Genomic DNA, 18,564 nt, shown 5'->3' with positions numbered 1-18,564 from the left:
TCAGACCACAGAGGAAAGAACTGACCGTGAGAACTGACTGCAGTGCAGAGTCCAGGGAAAAGTTCATTCCACCTCTCTGGGGCACCAAAGCAGAGAGACCCAGCATTACGAGTCTGCTTAGATTTTAAGGATGGACATGAGGAGCCTGAAAGATGAAGATCAGTATGATTATAAATACGTGAATAAAAGACTGTCTTGTCATAAACATGAATTTATAGCTTGTAAAAGACGCAATAAGTGTCACTTAAAAACATCATTAGGTTTCAGTTCTTATTTGGTTGGTGTTGTCATTACTGCAGTTTTACTAGAATAAAAGTCAGACCACAAACACATCTCTAACTCCTCTCTGTTCTCAGGCCTCTGAGACAAAATTTGGCACAAACATTATAATCATATACTATAAATATATATGATCTACAAGATGCTGTAAATGTGGAGAGCTGAGCTCCTGACTTTGAGGTCTTTCGTTTGCTGTTTTATAGGTCACTTCAAATTAGTCTACATGTAGAATAAAACAGCATTTTGACAAGATAAGAGTTTACAAACACAACACACTCTTTCACAGTCTAATTTCACAGTCTCATTTGTTTTTTCATTTGATTAATATCTGTTCACATGATTAATTAATTATTCACAGATGATTGATGACTGGAGTCTGTTTACTGATTCCATAATTATCTGATCCTTGTTAAAGTCACTCAGGTTTTTTTTACATCTGCCAATTTCTCCCATATCCAAAGCATCAAGAGATGAGAACTGACTGATTGATAACCATCTAACATGTCCAAGACCTTGACGTGATGTTCTTACAAGTGAATCATTTGCCCCTCATGTTATAAGAAGATCAAACGATACACTACATGCCAGGCTAGTAACATTAGCTGAGGTTAAAATAGATGATTCACACTTTAGATTCACTGCATTCTTGGTGTAAATTTCAAGCCTCATATAATTGACTGTGGCTTTTAGTGCTCTGGTTGGTGGTTTATGTTAATGCAGTAATAGTGAGGTGATGAATAACTGAGAACTATCATGGTGGTGTGACCACCTTCATTAAAAACAAAGGTCTTGGTTTTACAATGCTATGTTGTCTGGTGTTTGATATTTACTAAATCTGCTGTAATTTGTCCACATCAGTTGGGAGGGAACTGAGTTATGACACTGATTTCATGGAATTTAAACAGGCTTATGGGGTCCATGACCATCAGTAGCCCCAGGGTCCACTAACAGGTTCCTCTGTGTACATTTCAAGCTATGTGTGATCTATTATGGGTTTTTGTGGTCTGGTTCTGGGTTTAGTTTAATGCAGTGATGGTAAAATGCTGTGTGGTGAGCTGGGCTTAGACAGAACTTTCACAATGGAGAACAAAATCTAATTTTCTATTTTAAGATTTTAACCTGGTTTTTCTGAGCAAACCTTAACATTAAAATAAGAGAATTACTCTCATAGTTTGAGAGTTTAAATACAACAAGCATAACATTTTTCAGTTCCCAGAAATCATCAGGCCTCTTCTGAAGTTCACCCTGGGTAAATTAGTTATTGATCAAAGCTAATATCTGTCTCTGAATAAAGAACAGGACATAAGAGGTGTTGTGGTGCTTAGAGAAAATATTTATTTGTGTTAATTCCAGACATCAGCAAAGATGAATAAAAATATAGTTTCTATTACACCGATTTATTTCTTAAGCTTCTTAAAGAAAACAAAGTAATATTTCATTTCATAAAACATAACATGATTGTAAATGTAACTTTAGCTGCATTATAAAAGATCAACAGGTTAGAATACATTAAGAATGAGAATATCAGAACAAATGACCACACTGCAATTAGTCAACCACCATCAGTTTATGAATGTGGTTTAGTTTGGTTAGACATAAGGATATGATAAAATATATAAAATGAAAAAAAAATTAAAATACATTAAGCATCAAAACTCATGAGATCAAAAATATATTATCATACAAAAATCAACAAAAATTGCCATTGTTCAAATCTGCCACATAGTATGTTTACAGTGATACTGTGTGACTGTCAATGCTAATATGCTTTAAATTTAACATTGCTATGATAAACGCTCTGTATGCTGCTGTACGTGTACAGTGTATTATTACTCATAACAGAGAGTGTTAAACTCTTTTAACTCACTAAACTCAGAGGAAAAGAGAGATGAGATGAGACTGATGAGTCTGTTTATAATGTTGGTCATGATTAAGAATTTAGAGTTTATTAAATCATGTAGAAAAGACACTAAGATCAAGATTAATTTGATTTTCAACATAGTATGTGTTTAAAAGTCTGATTCTACAGAGCTGTAATTATGAATATACACACTGTATACACATTTAATTAAAAAAAGATTACAATGTAGCCTGCAAAATAACAATCTTACAAAACAACTGAGCTATAAGCGACTCAAAAACAGATGAGATGCAACTGTACCACAAATAAAAGTTCCTCACTAGAGACACTGACTCAGAGTCAGTGTTAGAAAAGTACAGTAATACACAAATGAGAAAAAGTGAGACTCTGTTCACTTCATCAGTATAAAACAGTAACAGAGCGTTTGTTATTGAAAGATATACAGATATTAAATATAATTCTGACAGTCTAAATGTGTTCAGATCCTCTTCTGTCTGCACTCCTTAAAACCCCAACCAGGAGTTTCTGTAAATGGTTACTTTTCTGTACTGAAACAACAGCAGGAGTTTTCTTCATAGACCTGCAAGAGAAAAGCACTTTATGACTTTTATATTTTAGGTAATTATTTATTAATCAAAGTTATTTTCAATAAAACAGTAACATAAACTCATGAAACTAATCATGACTATTGTCTAAATATGCTGATAAAGAAAACAAGGTCTGATAGTGTTCCTGGTGTTAATCTCCTGAAATTGCCAGATTAGATTTAGAAAGTAGGTCAAGTGTAGTATTCAAAATTTAATTTCAAACAGGAAGACATGATAATATAACATATTTAATTTCTTTTTATCTTTTTTGAAAATGTTTTACTTTGGTGCAAATGAGTTAAGTAGCAAAATTAAATTATTTTTTAACTCATTTCTCACTCCTGCCTGTTTAAGGTGAATGTAAACAGTTTTCTGTTGTTAAAACAATCCACTACACTCGCAATGGAGTTGATGTATCTGAAAAATGAGGCATCAGTGTCTCAACCTGATGTGTGTAAAATTCCATTAAACTTAGATATTGTTTCTTTACAGTTTAAATATTTCTGTACATCATGAGGGAAGAAGGAGGGCAGTTAAATCCTCCTCAGCACAAATCTGCAGAAATTTGTTGTGCAAGAAAAAAGTCACTTGTATTTTAAACACACTCAGCTTCCACCTTCACTTACTGACTCAGACAATACTGTCATCTGGAGATCAAGTCTAGGTTTTAATAAAGCTCTGAAGTCTTTTTAAGCTTCATGCAGTGTTTAGATTAAAGGGGAACCAGAGAGAGCTCAGATCCTCTGAAAGAGACTTACACTCACAGTAACTACACTGTTAGAAATAAAGGTTGTGTGCAGGAACATTTTCATTAATCAAGGTACAAACAATGTAAATGTTCCCTCAAAGGTACAACAGTAGTTTTAAGGTCAGATTGTGAACGTTAATTAAGTTTTTCCCAGTGGAAAAGTATGAATTTGTACCTTTTCATAAACTAATGTTTTAAAACAGAGCAATAAAATAAAAAGCCTGGAGATGAGATGGAGTGTTTGGACTAATACAACATAGAAAATATAATTTAAATGGATTATGGTACAATTATGTTCCCTAACTAAAGGTACTGAGATGTACCCTTGAGGGTATGACCCCAGGGACAAGGGTAACTGCCCCAGTGACAGTTTACTAGAGACTACATAATAGAAGAAAATCAACCTCGAATTTCTTTTATTACCTTTAGACTTTATCATCTGTAAAGCACTTTGAGCTGCCACTTGTATGAAAAGTGCACTATAAATAAACGTATTAAATTATTATTGTTATTACTATTATTATTATTATTATTATTATTATTGTTATTGTTGTTGTTGTTGTTGTTACAGGTTGTTTTAACTTCTTTTTATTAAAGAAATGTGTAACTTGGCCAAGGGTTCCCAAACTTTTGTATCTAATGGTTGATGGACTGTGGGGGCTTCAGGCACCCACTTAATGTCACTGATGATAATTTTACAACAATTAATGAGATGAAGGAAACTGTATATACATTATACAATATGTGTAAAAGAGGGTGTTTATATTATATATATTTTGCTATAATATAATGTAAACTTTTTTTTACTGATGTAAAATTAAAACTCTTTCATTTTTTTCTTTTAAATAGCTTTTTTGTAACCTTTGCCCTTAGAGTTAATGTTTTTTGTATTAATGTGTGAGTAAAGCCCCTTGGTGAATGAGTAACATGGCTCCAAAACCGTATCTTTTTTTAAATGAGTAAAAAAAAATGTAGATATTAATTTATTTATTCTATAATTTTTGTTTTCGATGATGTTGCATGGCAGAGGAACAGCTAATGCTTTGTGTTAACACAGTCAGTCTTATATGATCCTTTACAGAAAATAAATGTATATTAGGTCATTCATACCTTCTCTGTGGTGTTTCAAATTTTCCATCTTAATTTGGTAATAAGTCACATCATTTGGTCTCCTCACTGGTTCATCTGATACAGAAATAATTTAGATTATATCAAAGACAATTAAAGAGAAAATATGTTTCTGTTATTGTAGAGATGCAGTTCTTACAGATTCCTTTGTAGTTGTTTGTAGTCTCAATCTCAGCGTAAGTTACATCACTGGGCTGAGCTGCAGAATCATCTGGAACAGAAGAAGTTACTCATCAGAGACGCCACTGTGTTCATCATCACATCATCAAAGATACCTCACTTAAAAAGTATCAACAAAGAAGAGATGAAATATAGCTGTGTTCCTGTTATATATAAAATCAATAATCCATCAATGTGATCACTACTTATTACAGAGCAAATAAGATCTTTTAGTGAAACAGTGTAACTGTAACTGTATGTTGATAATGCAAACTGATCAGCCTGCAGTGGTGGGTTTCCCGAGAGAGACCCCCCAGACCCTGACAGACTCTGGCTTTGATTGGTGTTCTGCTGATTTCCAGTAGAGGGAGACACAGCTCACAGAAATCTGTCTTTAGTCAGCTGCATAAACTGATACAGGACAGACAAAGTGTGTTTTCAAACCTTTGTTCTTCTTGTAACAGCAAATCAGGCCCAGTATGATAATGAGGAACAAGGTTAAACTCAGTCCCACTGCCACTCCTACTGTTACACCATCAGATCCAGAACCTGAAGCTGGAGAAAGAAACCAGTGAATTATTACAATTTGTGAACTGTAGAGTTACAGAATGAATCAAATAACATGAAACTGTATTCTCACCTCTGACTGAGAGCCAGCTCTTTGGTGACTCTCCTTTCTCTGGGTGTTTACAGTGGTAGAGACCTTCATCTGACTTTGAGACAGTACGGATGATCATCTCTCCTGTAGTCTGGGTCTGGAGCAGTGATCCATCTTTATAGAAATCAGCTGTGAGGTTTGAGGGCTTTGTGGAGCGACATAAACAGCGGAGAGTCAGAGAATCTCCCTCAGACACAGGATGGACAGGACTGTCCAGAATCACATCACCATCTGTAGGAGAGATTAATGAGTGAAGTAACACTGTCTTAAGTTTACATCTGAACTAGAAATTGCACTTTAGAGTACGAGATCAGTTTTTTAGTTAAAGGTTGGTAAATTTACTAAGAATCAAAAGGAAACTCTAAACTACTGTTTTGAAAAGAAACAATAAAAATAAACAACTCTGATGGGACACAATGTAACTAATTAGGTAATTAATCAAAGAGTTCATTAATAAGTGCATTCATATAGACCCATCACTCAGGTAATGACAATACACAAGATTATTTATAAAGTTTTAATTATTTAGTGCCTTTCTTGGCCCGACAATTGCTTTAAAATGTAAACATAAAAAGCAGCTAACAGGTAAAATATAATACAGACAGACAAAAGTTAAACATTTTAAAAATAAAATAAAACAGTTTGAGAGCTGTGGCACTGAATGATGTATAATACACAAATAAAAATGCTCCTAAATCACTTCAGTTACTGCATATTAAAGTAGAAATGAGCAGCCAGTTCATAATCAGCTATAGGTTTGTTAAGATGTAAAAAGAGCTTTATAACATCCTCCTATACTGAAGTGTTAATCTAGTATGGAAGTATTTACATTTTTAACAATTAATTCATTAAATAGCTTTTCTAATAATTCTGAATTGGACGCCTATTATTGTTAAGAATAATGGAGACTCACTGTGCACTGTGATGTTGAGAGGATCACTTCCTCCTCCAGATTCAGACTGACACCAGTAAACTCCAGTGAGGGATGTGTAGAGGGAGCTGATGTTGCATGTAGATCCTGTAACTGATGAACAATCTGACACCTCCCCACTGTGTGTGTATCGCCTCACTCTCCATCCAGTAGAGTCACTCTGTCCCTCACAGCTCAGTGAGAGAGAGCCAGCACTAAAATGTTGAGTTCTGCTGGGACTGATGATCAGAGAGGCTGGAGGAGATGAACCTGAACATGCACACAAGATACACATGTAGCATGTTGATCAATACTAATGCTAAACAAATATACTGTTCACTAAAAGAATGGTTTTGATGAATACGACATATATATAAACAAAATGATTAATATCTGTATTTCCTCACCAGTGATCCATAGTGTCTGTGGAGTGCTGTACTGTGTCTGATAGGCTGGTTCTCCTCTCTCTGCTCTGCACACATAAACTCCCGTGTGATTTAGAGCAGCAGGACTGAGAGTGTAGGAGCCTCCAGCTCCTCTTCTGCTGTCTGACAGGAGCTCTACATGATACAGAACATTGCCATGAACGTCTCTTATTTGTTGTAAGCCTTGTCTGTAGAGAACAGCTCTGTACCAGCTGAATGTCCAGCCTGTAGAGGAGCCTGTAACCTCACAGCTTAAGGTCACTGAGTCTCCTTCAGTCAGCCAGCTCTGTGGAGACACACTCAATACTGCCTGAGCTACATCTGACAGAGAGAACATGGAGAATATAATAGACTAAATCAAGTTTACACACAGTGATAAGATCATTACATACAGTATAATTAATGAGAATATTAAAACAAATCCACAGACTCACCAGACACAGTCAGTGTAACAGCATCACTGATCTCTGAGCTCTGAGAGTCATGTTTTCTTTCTCCTCTGCAGGTGTATTTACCACCGTTAGACTCTGTAACAGGGCTGATTGTGAACTCCTGTGTTCTTCTGTTTGAGGACAAACGGTCGTCTTTATACCAGCTGTAAGTCCACCTAGTGTCTCCTCCTGCCTGTGTGTCACATCTCAGAGTGACCGCCTCTCCTTTAAACACCTGTTTATCAGGCTTTATGGACACCATGGCTTTGGTGCTGTCTGTAACAAAATTCCCAGTTCCCAACACTGTTATTAAAATAAGAGGCGAAGTTTTGAGATTAAATGATGAATTTTGCTCATTATTTAATACGCAGTACTGCGCAGTAAAGTTTGCACAGATAAGTTTGATCTGTGTCTGTTCTAAGTGGATGGATAAAGTGTTTTAGTCATACAAACTCTGTGCCTAATACAAACTACAAAGAGGCAAATCTGCTGTGTGCCACTTTGACCAAATAGCCATTTTTGATACATTTTCTGGCTGTTGCTCCTATTAAAGTTAATCATGAACAGACATTGTGGGGCCATTACAAATCCTCCTGGGGGACCATGCCCCCCGACACCAGGCTTACACCCCCCCCATCGATAAACGTCTAGTGATGCTCCTGCTGAGGGTGTTGCATGATGTATTAAAATTTGTTTGTACTCATTGTTCTCATGAAGCCTTCAACCAAAAATAATCCACCAACTCCAGATTCCCAAATCTGCACTGATCCTCCCCAAAAAAGTACAAACTTTCTTCTTTTTTGTTCATGTGCTTTTCTCAGTAACAGCTTTTTCACTGTTACACACTCAGACCATTAAGAGGTTTTCTCACAGTGGAAGGAAGTCTAGAAACATTTGTACAGATGTGAAGCAAGAGTGGAGTTTAATTTTCTCCTGTGTCTCAAGGATGAAAGCATTAAGTGCTGTTTATCTGGTGGTGAAAGTTTTGATGGTCTACCAGATTGTGCATGGCTGTTCCATTTTCTCTTGATCTTTTAATACATTTTTAAATTTTAGTTTTGGAAGCTGTTTTTTCACTTATTTTCCTTTGAAAATATGTCATATTATATCCAAGGTTGGAGCTGGAGCCTATCCCAACGCTCATTGGGTGAAAGGCAGGAAACACCCTGGACAGGTTGCCAGTCCATCATACGGACATGCAGACTCCACACAGAAAGTACTGTGGTCGCCCAACCAGGGCAGGAAAAAATGTGTATACACACATACAACCACACACATAAATCATAATATATATATTAATGTGTTAAGTTTTCAATGGTTTTTAAAAGCAGTAAGACACTCGTGAGCGTACGTTATAGTGATGGTACTCTGCTTTGCATATTGGGAAAACTGTGATAATGCACAGCCCCCTGTAGTAGATTTCTTTAGAACATCACAAGACATTCATAAAACCCACAAGCTCTGTTAGATCAGAGCACAACATGGTTAAGAAGGTTTGTTGGATCTTTTTTTAACAAATGTATATCATTAAATCTTCTTTTAATTACATTTTATGGCTTGATATCAAATATGTCAGTGTAAACAGCAGAGGTGTAAATAACGAATTACATTTACTCTCGTTAGTGTACTTGAGTACAGTTTTCCCTGTAACGGTACTTTTTTGAGTAGAGTTCAATAACAGTACTTTTACTCTTACTTGAGTTCATTTTTAATGAAATACTTTTACTTCGCTACTTTAATTTTCATGACGTTACAGAGTAAAAATAAATGATGAGCGAATCAGCTCTGAAACCAACACGAACAAAGGACGGTTAAATTTAAAAGATTCACCAATCAAAAAACAGCAGCTCCGACAGGAAAAACACTACAGAGATGACCAGTTTAGTGGAGAAGGACAGAGGAGGACTCAAGCAGCTCACACGAGGAACAGTTCGCGTCCAAACGGTCATCTGTATTCATTTAACATGAACTTAAGAAAACGGAGTTATTATCAGCGGCCAAACACGAAACCTGCAGAGATCCGCTCTCACAACTCGACTCCAGCCTGAGGGAGCGTTAGCCGAGCTAGCTGATCTGAGCTAAACAGGTACCGTGTTTACGGGTTTATTCTTTCTTTTATAATGTTTCTGTTTATGAAACTTAAAATCTGCTGCGTATATTTTATTACACGTGTCTGTCAGCTGTTTTAGTTATCAGGTGTCGCCCACAGGCTACAGTTTACCCCTTTATACAGCTAGTTTAGCTGCTGTTAAGGAGATAAACGGTCGTTTACGGCTAAAGAAATCTAGTCTAATACACGACCTTCACCAGCTCTGAGCAGTGATTCTGTCGCGCTGTCGACTGGCCTGATCTGATCCCTCCCCACCTCTCTCTCTCTCTCTCTCTCTCTCTCTCTCTCTCTCTCTCTCTCTCTCTCTCTCTCTCTCTTTCTGCCGTGGTCTTTGTCTTTAACGGCTGTTTAACTGTCTAATGCGATAATAATGTCTGATTCTGTATGAAGTGATCAGCATGATTAGTGAAATATATTACAGTAAAATCAAAGCTGGGTAAGTTGCTGATGTTGCTGCTGATTTTAATGGTGTAAATGTTCTGAACAGATATCAGTGAAAATATACAGTCTGAAGGCTGTGAATGTGTTTACTGTCTGTAGAGGTTCACACCTATTAACGTAAGCTAGAGTCCAGGGAGCTGATGGGCAGCAGGTCTCACTAAAATGACATCATTAATTAAGCAATTTACTCATAATTTTGAGTCAGTTTTCACAACCTCTGCACCGTCTTTCAGGGATTCTAAAATACTTTACTGGAAACAGATAAACTAGGACATCTTATATAATCATCTAACCATGAAATGCATGCAGTTTAATGTGAACCTTGTTCCTTACACAGCTCACAGAAAGGTGTGTAACTGTGCTCTAGCAGAGCGAACTGTGATCAGTCTCAGCTCTCAGAACTTTAGCTTTAATGTTTTTCTGTACAGATTATTTCCAGTGATGTAGCCGAGTCAGCTCAGAAATATGTTCATGTTGTGACAGCGGTAATACGAAAAAGTAACTAAGTAACTCAGTACTTAAGTAGTTTTTTAATGAACTACTCATTTACTCTTACTTGAGTCATTTTAATTACTAATACTTTTACTCGTACTTGAGTAAATTATCACTACAGTAACAGTACTTGTACTTGAGTACTCTTTACACCCCTGGTAAACAGTGTGAACCAGAACTAGAACTGAACAATGTATCATTTTCGGCTTTGGTCTGGACCAAACTACTATATAAACTGACCCTCAGATTTATGATGCCTTTAAATAGATGTATCAGTAATATTAATTATTTAGTCCTATCTATGCTGTTAACCCTCAGTACTACAAAATATTACTCAGTGAAAATCTCTTACTCACCAGTAACGTTTACCCAGAGTGCAGCACTGTGGTGTGTGTAGTAGACTGGGTTTCCTCTGCCAGCTCTGCACCAGTACTGACCTCCATCAGAGAGACTAACTGAGCTGATGGTGTAGACGTTGGTGATGGTCTCCTTCTCAGAGTTCTGTGTGTGTTTGGACCAGTAAAACGTCCATCCAGCAGACTGAGGGAGGTTACAGTACAGAGTCACTGTGTTTCCTGTCAGTACAGGTCCATCATGGTTTGAGGTGATTGTAGGTCTGACTTTTACTGTTGATGAAGAACAAAGTTCAGTTGAGAGAATTTAGACAATCAGCTTTATGTTATTTAGAAATGTAACTTTGACATTGGTTTAATGTTTAAGTAATGTACAGTTAACTCATGATGAGACACACAAGAATAAACCTCTCCAGCAAATATATCATCATATTTTAGAGAAGATTTAATTTATTAAGCTCATCCACACATGATACCTTCACACCTCTGTTTCAGTCATCATTACAGAGGAAACAGAGTGGAGATCAAAAGAAAAGTGTTAGCAGTAAATTAATCAGACTTATTAGACCAAGAAATGGTGGAAAGGTGTAACTGAGGAACATATAATGCCTGACAAACACTTATGTGTCCTAATATCCGGATGTTGGTGTCGTTTTTGTATCATTCCTGAAGCTGAAAAGGTTTTGGCTTAAACTCTGTGGGAGACTCACTCACAGCTCAGTGTGAAAACTATTAACAGACAGAATTATTCTGGCTCTTAGTTCAGCTAATCTAGATTACTGTATTTACTAAAAATCATTTTAATGTGATGTCTGAAGACAAAGAAGGTTATAAAGCAATATTAAGGTCAGTTAGCTAAGTAGCTGCGGATAGTTAGCTTGATTAATTAAACACAACTGTTCAGTGCTCACAATTATCATTAAAACATTGTGTATAAAGATAAATATTAATGCACTCAAACAGGCCATTATTTGTATTGTTTCTTTACAGTTCACTGAAAGACCTCCTGTAAAAGTTAACTGCTGAACTACTGAAAGGTCTAGTCTGTTACAAGGCAGCCTGAGCTGAAAGTTTGATGGATGTAGAAACAAAAACAAAGGGAGATGAGACTTTTGCACTTGGTTAATTAGATCTTTTATGTATGATTTTCAAAATGATCTGTAATTGGGTCTGTGATCAAGTGAAAAGCTAGAAAACTCAGGAATGTGTGGACATTTCTGCTTTTTTCCAATGCAGAAAAAATGACCAACTTGTAGGACGACTTTATGTCTTTATTTAAGGTTTTAACTGGAAATTAAATAATGAAGGGTGGTCTCTGACTTTGGCAAAGCACTGTACATGAACTCATTAAGGCTTTGTTGCATAGCACTTCTGTACTTTAAACTCTTAATGATAGAAATAAAGTGAGAAAGTCGCCACACTCACCTGATACAGTCAGTGTAACAGCTTCACTGGTGTGTGTGTATATTCGGCCTGTTGACTGTGTTCCCTTACAGGTATAAACACCTGCATGAGACTGATCAACATTAGAGATTTCATATTTCTTCCTTTGAGCATCTCTGAGAAGATTATTATTCTTATACCATTCATAATTCCAGTCATCTCCACTTTCTATTTCACACGTCAGAGTGACTCTCTCTCTGATGAACACATGATCAGCTGGCTGGACTTTCACTGTAGCTTTTGTCCTCTCTGTTCAAAGAAGACAAACACTTTTAAGACATATACACTCTCTCTGAACGTGCATGACAGTATTCAAAAACATTCACTCTCTATTAGTTTATAGACATAATACTCTTCTGCATCCTCCACTGTCTGGCTGTGAACTCTAACAGATGTGTCACATAAAAGCCAACAATTGCCATCAGCTGATGTTGCCAGTGTTTATGAGATGAGCTACACAAACTCACTGAAGGTTCTAAGATAAATTTTAACAAGAATTTTACTGATCATCATCTGTTACGTCTTAAATTTGTACAGTTAGATGGTATTTTTATATCAGTAATGCATGTCTGCACATTTAACGTCAATGCTACACTATGTAAGTTTTGGGGCTTTGGAGACCTCTTTGGTGAAAATGTGTAATTTTTGCATGTAGAACAATATTGTGTAACATTCGATGTGCTAAGAACCCCCTGAGTAAATGAATCTGATGACTGTGCTTGTTGAAAAAGCATTCAAGGAGGACTATTGTCATCATATCTTCATCAGTATAATGTTATTTTTGCATTAGAGACCTAAACATCAAGCAGGACATTCTTTTTGAGACTGTCTGTGTGATGTTATTACTTAAAGATGTGTGACTTGGTCTGAAAAAAAAAATCCTCTGGCTTCTAAAGTATTTGAGGCTTTACTGGGTGACTCGTCACAGTACACAAACACCATATTTTAGTGTTTCTTTTTTTTCCAATTGCCTCTTTCAATTTTTATAAAAAGTCTTACATAGTTCAGATGCGACACTCACCTGATACAGTCAGTGTAACAGCTTCACTGGTGTGTGTGTATATTCGGCCTGTTGACTGTGTTCCCTTACAGGTATAAACACCTGCATGAGACTGATCAACATTAGAGATTTCATATTTCTTCCTTTGAGCATCTCTGAGAAGATTATTATTCTTATACCATTCATAATTCCAGTCATCTCCACTTTCTATTTCACATGTCAGAGTGACTCTCTCTCTGATGAACACATGATCAGCTGGCTGGACTTTCACTGTAGCTTTTGTTCTCTCTGTTCAAAGATGGTAAATACATTGTGTGATCCACATACTCCTAACCTTTATATGTTAACATTAGGGGTGCGGGAAAAACTCGATTCTTAGATGCATCGCGATGCGGATGTGAACGATTCTGAATCGATTCATTCAACGTCAAAAATCGATTTTCTAAATATTTAATTTATAACGTAATGTTGACGGAACGCAAAAGGCTGAACTGGAAGTGTGTAAGTGCGGCGCCCGGACAGTCTGTGGCACATAACAAAAACACTACTGGATGAGCGAGAAATCCGACCGGCTCCCTCTGCGTTAAAGCCAGGTTAGATCAGGAGTCACAACACTAATGATAAGAAGAGCCATTCTGTCCTTTCCACGAAGTCAAACCACCTTAGGAGCCGCAACATTTAATGTCCAGTATGTCTCAGTATGTGATAATGTCCTAGTATAGGCTGAAAATATAAAACGAGAGCGCAGATTTACTTCGCTCTGCTTTAAGCTTTAGCTCAGTTATAGCCGCTTTCCTCCCGTCTCCGCCAGAAAACTTTTCCTCAGAAGTAGAAGAGTTTCTTGTAAAATGTCTCAGCGTCCGGCTGTTTTACGAAGCTGAGGTCGCTTCTCATTCGCCAGCTTCTCGTTCTAATTTTCCCGTTCCACCTTAAATTCTGCCTTAGGCGCCGAATGTAACTGCTGCACCATTTAAGGTGGAACGGGAAAATACGAAAGAGACGCGAGTTCATTTTCGCAACTTTTTAGAGAAAGACAGTCTCTCGTTGCAGATTTAACCAAGCGCGCTGCTTATAAATGCGAATAAGTCCTCCAAATGTTCGTCTTAATCTCTGTCTTTTCGTTCGCTACTGGCGAGGCCAGACCTCGGGGCTATGTGACCTGCTGTCTGCTGTCTGCTGTCTGTTCTCCGTCGTTGAGAACCGGGGCTTTCGCGCTATGCTGCACACTTTGGAGCCGAGATTCAGCGTCCAGTCTCGAAAATACCCCACTTTATCGCTCTCCCCCCTCATCCCCATTATAAAATGACAAAGAACACTGGAAGGATGGCTGTAACGCGCTGCGTGGACACCCGATACCACTGGATCTTATTTCAGGGTAACCGCGCATTTTATCGCAGATGAGTGGCAGCAGTGTCTCTGAATGAGAGCCTTCTAGTTCACTTGCCACATCACTTCCAATTGATTTATTAATAAAACATATTTTAGATATTTAAAGCAAAGTATTTGTAATGATCCATAATACATTTACAGTATGGATCATTACAAATACTTTGCTTTAAAACTACCAAGTCCTCAAACAGTAAGAAGATAGAAATCCTGTATAGAGAAAAAAGATGCATCGAGATGCATCGATAATCGTTTTATAATCGCATCGCAGCCCTCTGAATCGTAATCGAATCGAATTGTGAGGTGCCTAAAGATTCCCAGCCCTAGTTAACATATTCTGATTTTTTTTCAAATGCAAATTTGAAAATTCTAATGTATTTACAGCTGCAATTTGAATGTGAGGGTGCATCACTTAGGACAAATACAAAAAGTATATGTGCCTTTAAATTTCTTTTTAAAACGGTTGTAATTTCATTTTCATTGTTTTAACAGTCAGACTTTGACATGTTAAAAACAGAATAACAATCAGCCATTTGCAATTACTTTTCCTCACTGTCGCTCCAGCTCTGCCAAAATTAAAATCTGTTTGCAACTGAATATTTACTGTTAATGAAGCACTGCCATCAATCAAACACTGTGGGTGGGACGTCGGGAGGGAGTTTTTAGTGCAGGGCGTGTTTTAGGAGGAAGTGACAAAAAAGTCTAAAGGTTGGCAGGACTATTGTTTAGAATATGGAGGCAGCAGTAGCAAGCAATACTATTGACACTTTAACACTTGCTAACCAGGCAGAGAATAAATTTGTCGAAAGTCCTTTCCTGTTGTTTTGTGTCGAAATAATTCTTGATGGATTAGGAGAACTTATGGTTATCACAGGCACCAATGTCAGTGACACTGGGACTGACTTCAGGCAGAAGCTCTCAGGACAGATAGAGGAACACTGGAGAAACACGGCCCTTAACATTTTAGTGCTTTCTTTATTTTAACACACTCATTAAAAACAGTCAGGGGTTGTTAACAAGTTGGTGTCTCATGGACACTGAAAATGCAGTTGCAACTAGGATTGCAGATACATTTTATTTCGGCAGAGCTGGAGCAACAATGATGAAATCCAATTAAAAATGGTTGATTGTTATTCTGTTTTTAACATGTCAGACTCAGATTATTAGGACAATGAAAATGAAATGTTAAAAAGATTTTGCTTTTCCATATTAAAGTTTTCCAACGAATAAACATAGAAATGCAATTTTATTAATGTCTTAAATGATGCTCACTCACATGGGAAATACAGTCAATACAGTTAATGCAGTAAAAACACAATGTAATTGCATTTACTTTTGAATTTGAAAAAAGTCCAGAATTTTCTACCACACATTTAACTGTTAATGGAAGAGACAAAATGAAACAAACGCCACACTCACCTGATACAGTCAGTGTAACAGCTTCACTGGTGTGTGTGTATATTCGGCCTGTTGACTGTGTTCCCTTACAGGTATAAACACCTGCATGAGACTGATCAACATTAGAGATTTCATATTCCTTCCTTTGAGCATCTCTGAGAAGATTATTATTCTTATACCATTCATAATTCCAGTCATCTCCACTTTCTATTTCACATGTCAGAGTGACTCTCTCTCTGATGAACACATGATCAGCTGGCTGGACTTTCACTGTAGCTTTTGGTCTCTCTGTTCAAAGAAAATAAATTAAACTTTTAACTTTCAAAACTTATAAACTCTTTCTGAACATGCAAAAACATTTACTTTCTAGTAATTTACAAATCAAATTTTATTCAGGATGTGTTTTTACATTGATCACTATTACTCGTCTGCATCTTCCACTTTCTGGCTGTGGACAAACTCTAACAAACATTTCACACGAAAGCAAACCATTGCCATCAGCTAATGTTGCCAGTGTCTGTGAGATGAGGTACATTAACTCACTGAATGTTCTAAGAAAAATTTAAGAAATTTTTGATTGTAATGATCTATTACATCTTAAATTTGTACAGTTAGATGATATTTTCATAGCAGTAATGCATGTCTGCACATTTAACTGTTAAAGCTACACAATGTCATTTTTGGGGATTTGGAGACCTCTTTGGTGAAAATGTGTAATTGCAGGGAACATGGAGAACAGTATTTTGTATCATTAGTTGTGCTATGAACCCCCTGAGTGAATGAATCTGATAACTGTGAGCTCATTGAAAGAGAATTCAAGGAGAACTCAGTCAGAACTTGGTGAAGGACGTGTCTTCTGAGGATGTGAGTTAATGATCTACTGTTGTCATCATATCTTCATTAGTATAATGTTATTTTTGCATTATAAACCTAAATATCAAGCAGGACATTCTATTTGAAACTGAGTGACGTTAATACATAATGACACATGACATGGTTAGAAAAAAAAACCCTGTAAAAAACTTTCTGATTCCCTCTGGCTTTTAAACTATTTTAGACTTTACTGAGTGACTCACTGCAGTACAGAAACACTGTATTTTAGTCTTTTTTCTTTCTGCTACTTCCTTCAAATTTAATAAAAAAGAGCTCAGCATTACTGGTGGAAATAATGTAAGAAAGATGCCACACTCACCTGATACAGTCAGTGTAACAGCTTCACTGGTGTGTGTGTATATTCGGCCTGTTGACTGTGTTCCCTTACAGGTATAAACACCTGCATGAGACTGATCAACATTAGAGATTTCATATTCCTTTCTTTGAGCATCTCTGAGAAGATTATTATTCTTATACCATTCATAATTCCAGTAATCTCCACTTTCTATTTCACATGTCAGAGTGACTCTCTCTCTGATGAACACATGATCAGCTGGCTGGACTTTCACTGTAGCTTTTGGTCTCTCTGTTGAAAGATGGTAAACACTTTTAAATCTCATACACTCTCTCTGAACATGCATGACAGTATTCAAAAACATTCACTCTCTGTTGGTTTACAGAGAATATTTTATTCCAGATGTGTTTTTATGTTGATCACTACTCTTCTGCATCTTCCACTTCCCATCTATCTACTAACTATTCCCATCAGCTGATGTTACCAGTGTCCATGAGATGAGCTACATGAACTAATACAGTGGGCTAGATGAAGGTTTTTGTGCTGTATTCAGATGGAATTTGTATGCATTATTTTCATGTGTTATAAATGAAACTGGCAATTGAGCCTAAACACACAGTATTTGGGCAGTAGATCGAACAAGGTGTATGTCCTCTTATGCATATGTATTTGAGGGACAGTTGCAGAAAACCTACGAGGACTGTACAAAAAATACGTACAGATTTTGGAAGCAGGGTTGGGATAGCTACTGAAAAATTAGTATTTATCTACTTTTAGCTACTTTCCCAAAATGTGTAGCTAGCTACAATTTAGCTACTTTTCCAGAAAAAGTAGTGGCTACTTTTTTTCTACTTTTTGAAAAGTAGTGCACTACTTTTTAACTACTTTCAAAGCACGACTGTCAGAATGTTTGTGAATCTCCACCTGACACACCAAACAAGGCAAACTGATAGTGTGAACAAGACACTGCATTTAATCCTGTGCCAGAAAGAAACATACAATTGAAAAGCTGCAAATATACAAAAAGATCACCAAAAATAAGTTTAAGTGTAACCAACCATCAAACTTACACAACCAAAGGTGTTATATCCAACAAAAACTTTGATTAAGTAAAGGAAAAGTCAATCATTTCAGGTTTTCCTAACAAAAATCTACAAAAAAATTGTATACAAACCAAACAATTTTGTGCAAAGCACTGTCAACTGTTGAAATAAAACTGCTCCATTTTAAACATTTCAGTAAGATACAGACAGAGATGACATTCAGAGTCCTTTGTTAAACTTCAGCAACACTGTAGCCTCTAAATCCTCATTAGTGACTCTGGCCCTGTTTGGGGTGAGAATTAGGCCTGCGCAGCTGAATAATCTCTCCACTGCTGCAGAGCTGTTGCAGCTCCACAGCAGAACTAGATTTTTAGGTAAAATAACATAATCCTCCTTCACTGTAAAATCATTGTAACACACAGTTTTAACAGAGTTTTCACAATAAATGGTCTTAAACACTGGAGTTAACACATAACTGCTAATTCACCAACCTTTAACGCTGAAGACTGACGCGCAAACAGCTGGTCACAGCAGTGCAGATAAC

General features: G+C 36.8%; 1 protein-coding gene across 3 annotated transcripts; it reads right to left on the bottom strand.

Moving 5' to 3' along the window:
• Positions 1 to 808: 808 nt before the first annotated feature.
• Positions 809 to 17,490, bottom strand: LOC118802031 (sialoadhesin-like). Of its 3 annotated transcripts, XM_036562481.1 has the most exons (11): positions 17,002 to 17,490; positions 15,831 to 16,097; positions 10,586 to 10,855; positions 7,190 to 7,462; positions 6,738 to 7,076; positions 6,334 to 6,600; positions 5,403 to 5,651; positions 5,207 to 5,317; positions 4,743 to 4,814; positions 4,586 to 4,660; positions 809 to 2,720 (listed from the first exon to the last, which is right to left on the bottom strand). In XM_036562481.1, exons 1-11 carry the CDS (start codon positions 17,339 to 17,341, stop codon positions 2,713 to 2,715), a joined length of 2,271 nt encoding a protein of 756 aa, XP_036418374.1. In that variant the 5' UTR covers positions 17,342 to 17,490; the 3' UTR covers positions 809 to 2,712. The 3 variants fall into 3 exon arrangements, with proteins under 3 accessions (XP_036418374.1, XP_036418373.1, XP_036418375.1); XM_036562480.1 differs by lacking the exon at positions 809 to 2,720 and having other exon boundaries at positions 4,545 to 4,660; XM_036562482.1 differs by lacking the exons at positions 809 to 2,720; positions 10,586 to 10,855 and having other exon boundaries at positions 4,545 to 4,660.
• Positions 17,491 to 18,564: the final 1,074 nt, after the last annotated feature.

This window comes from Colossoma macropomum, unplaced genomic scaffold, assembly GCF_904425465.1.
Source record: "Colossoma macropomum unplaced genomic scaffold, Colossoma_macropomum, whole genome shotgun sequence".
Classification (NCBI taxonomy): domain Eukaryota; kingdom Metazoa; phylum Chordata; class Actinopteri; order Characiformes; family Serrasalmidae; genus Colossoma; species Colossoma macropomum.
The sequence above is the reverse complement of the archived record's forward strand: the minus strand, read 5'-3'. Positions and strand labels throughout refer to the sequence as shown.

What these genes read in the sequence shown, in the direction of transcription:
- LOC118802031 (XM_036562480.1), bottom strand. Translation starts at nt 17,341, where the DNA reads ATGTTTTTGAATACTGTCATGCATGTTCAGAGAGAGTGTATGAGATTT. An exon ending in TGTTACACTGACTGTATCAG is followed by an intron (nt 16,098 to 17,001) that starts GTGAGTGTGGCA and finishes TTCTTTGAACAG; the next exon opens with AGAGACCAAAAGCTACAGTG. An exon ending in ACTCTGGGTAAACGTTACTG is followed by an intron (nt 7,463 to 10,585) that starts GTGAGTAAGAGA and finishes ATTTTGTTACAG; the next exon opens with ACAGCACCAAAGCCATGGTG.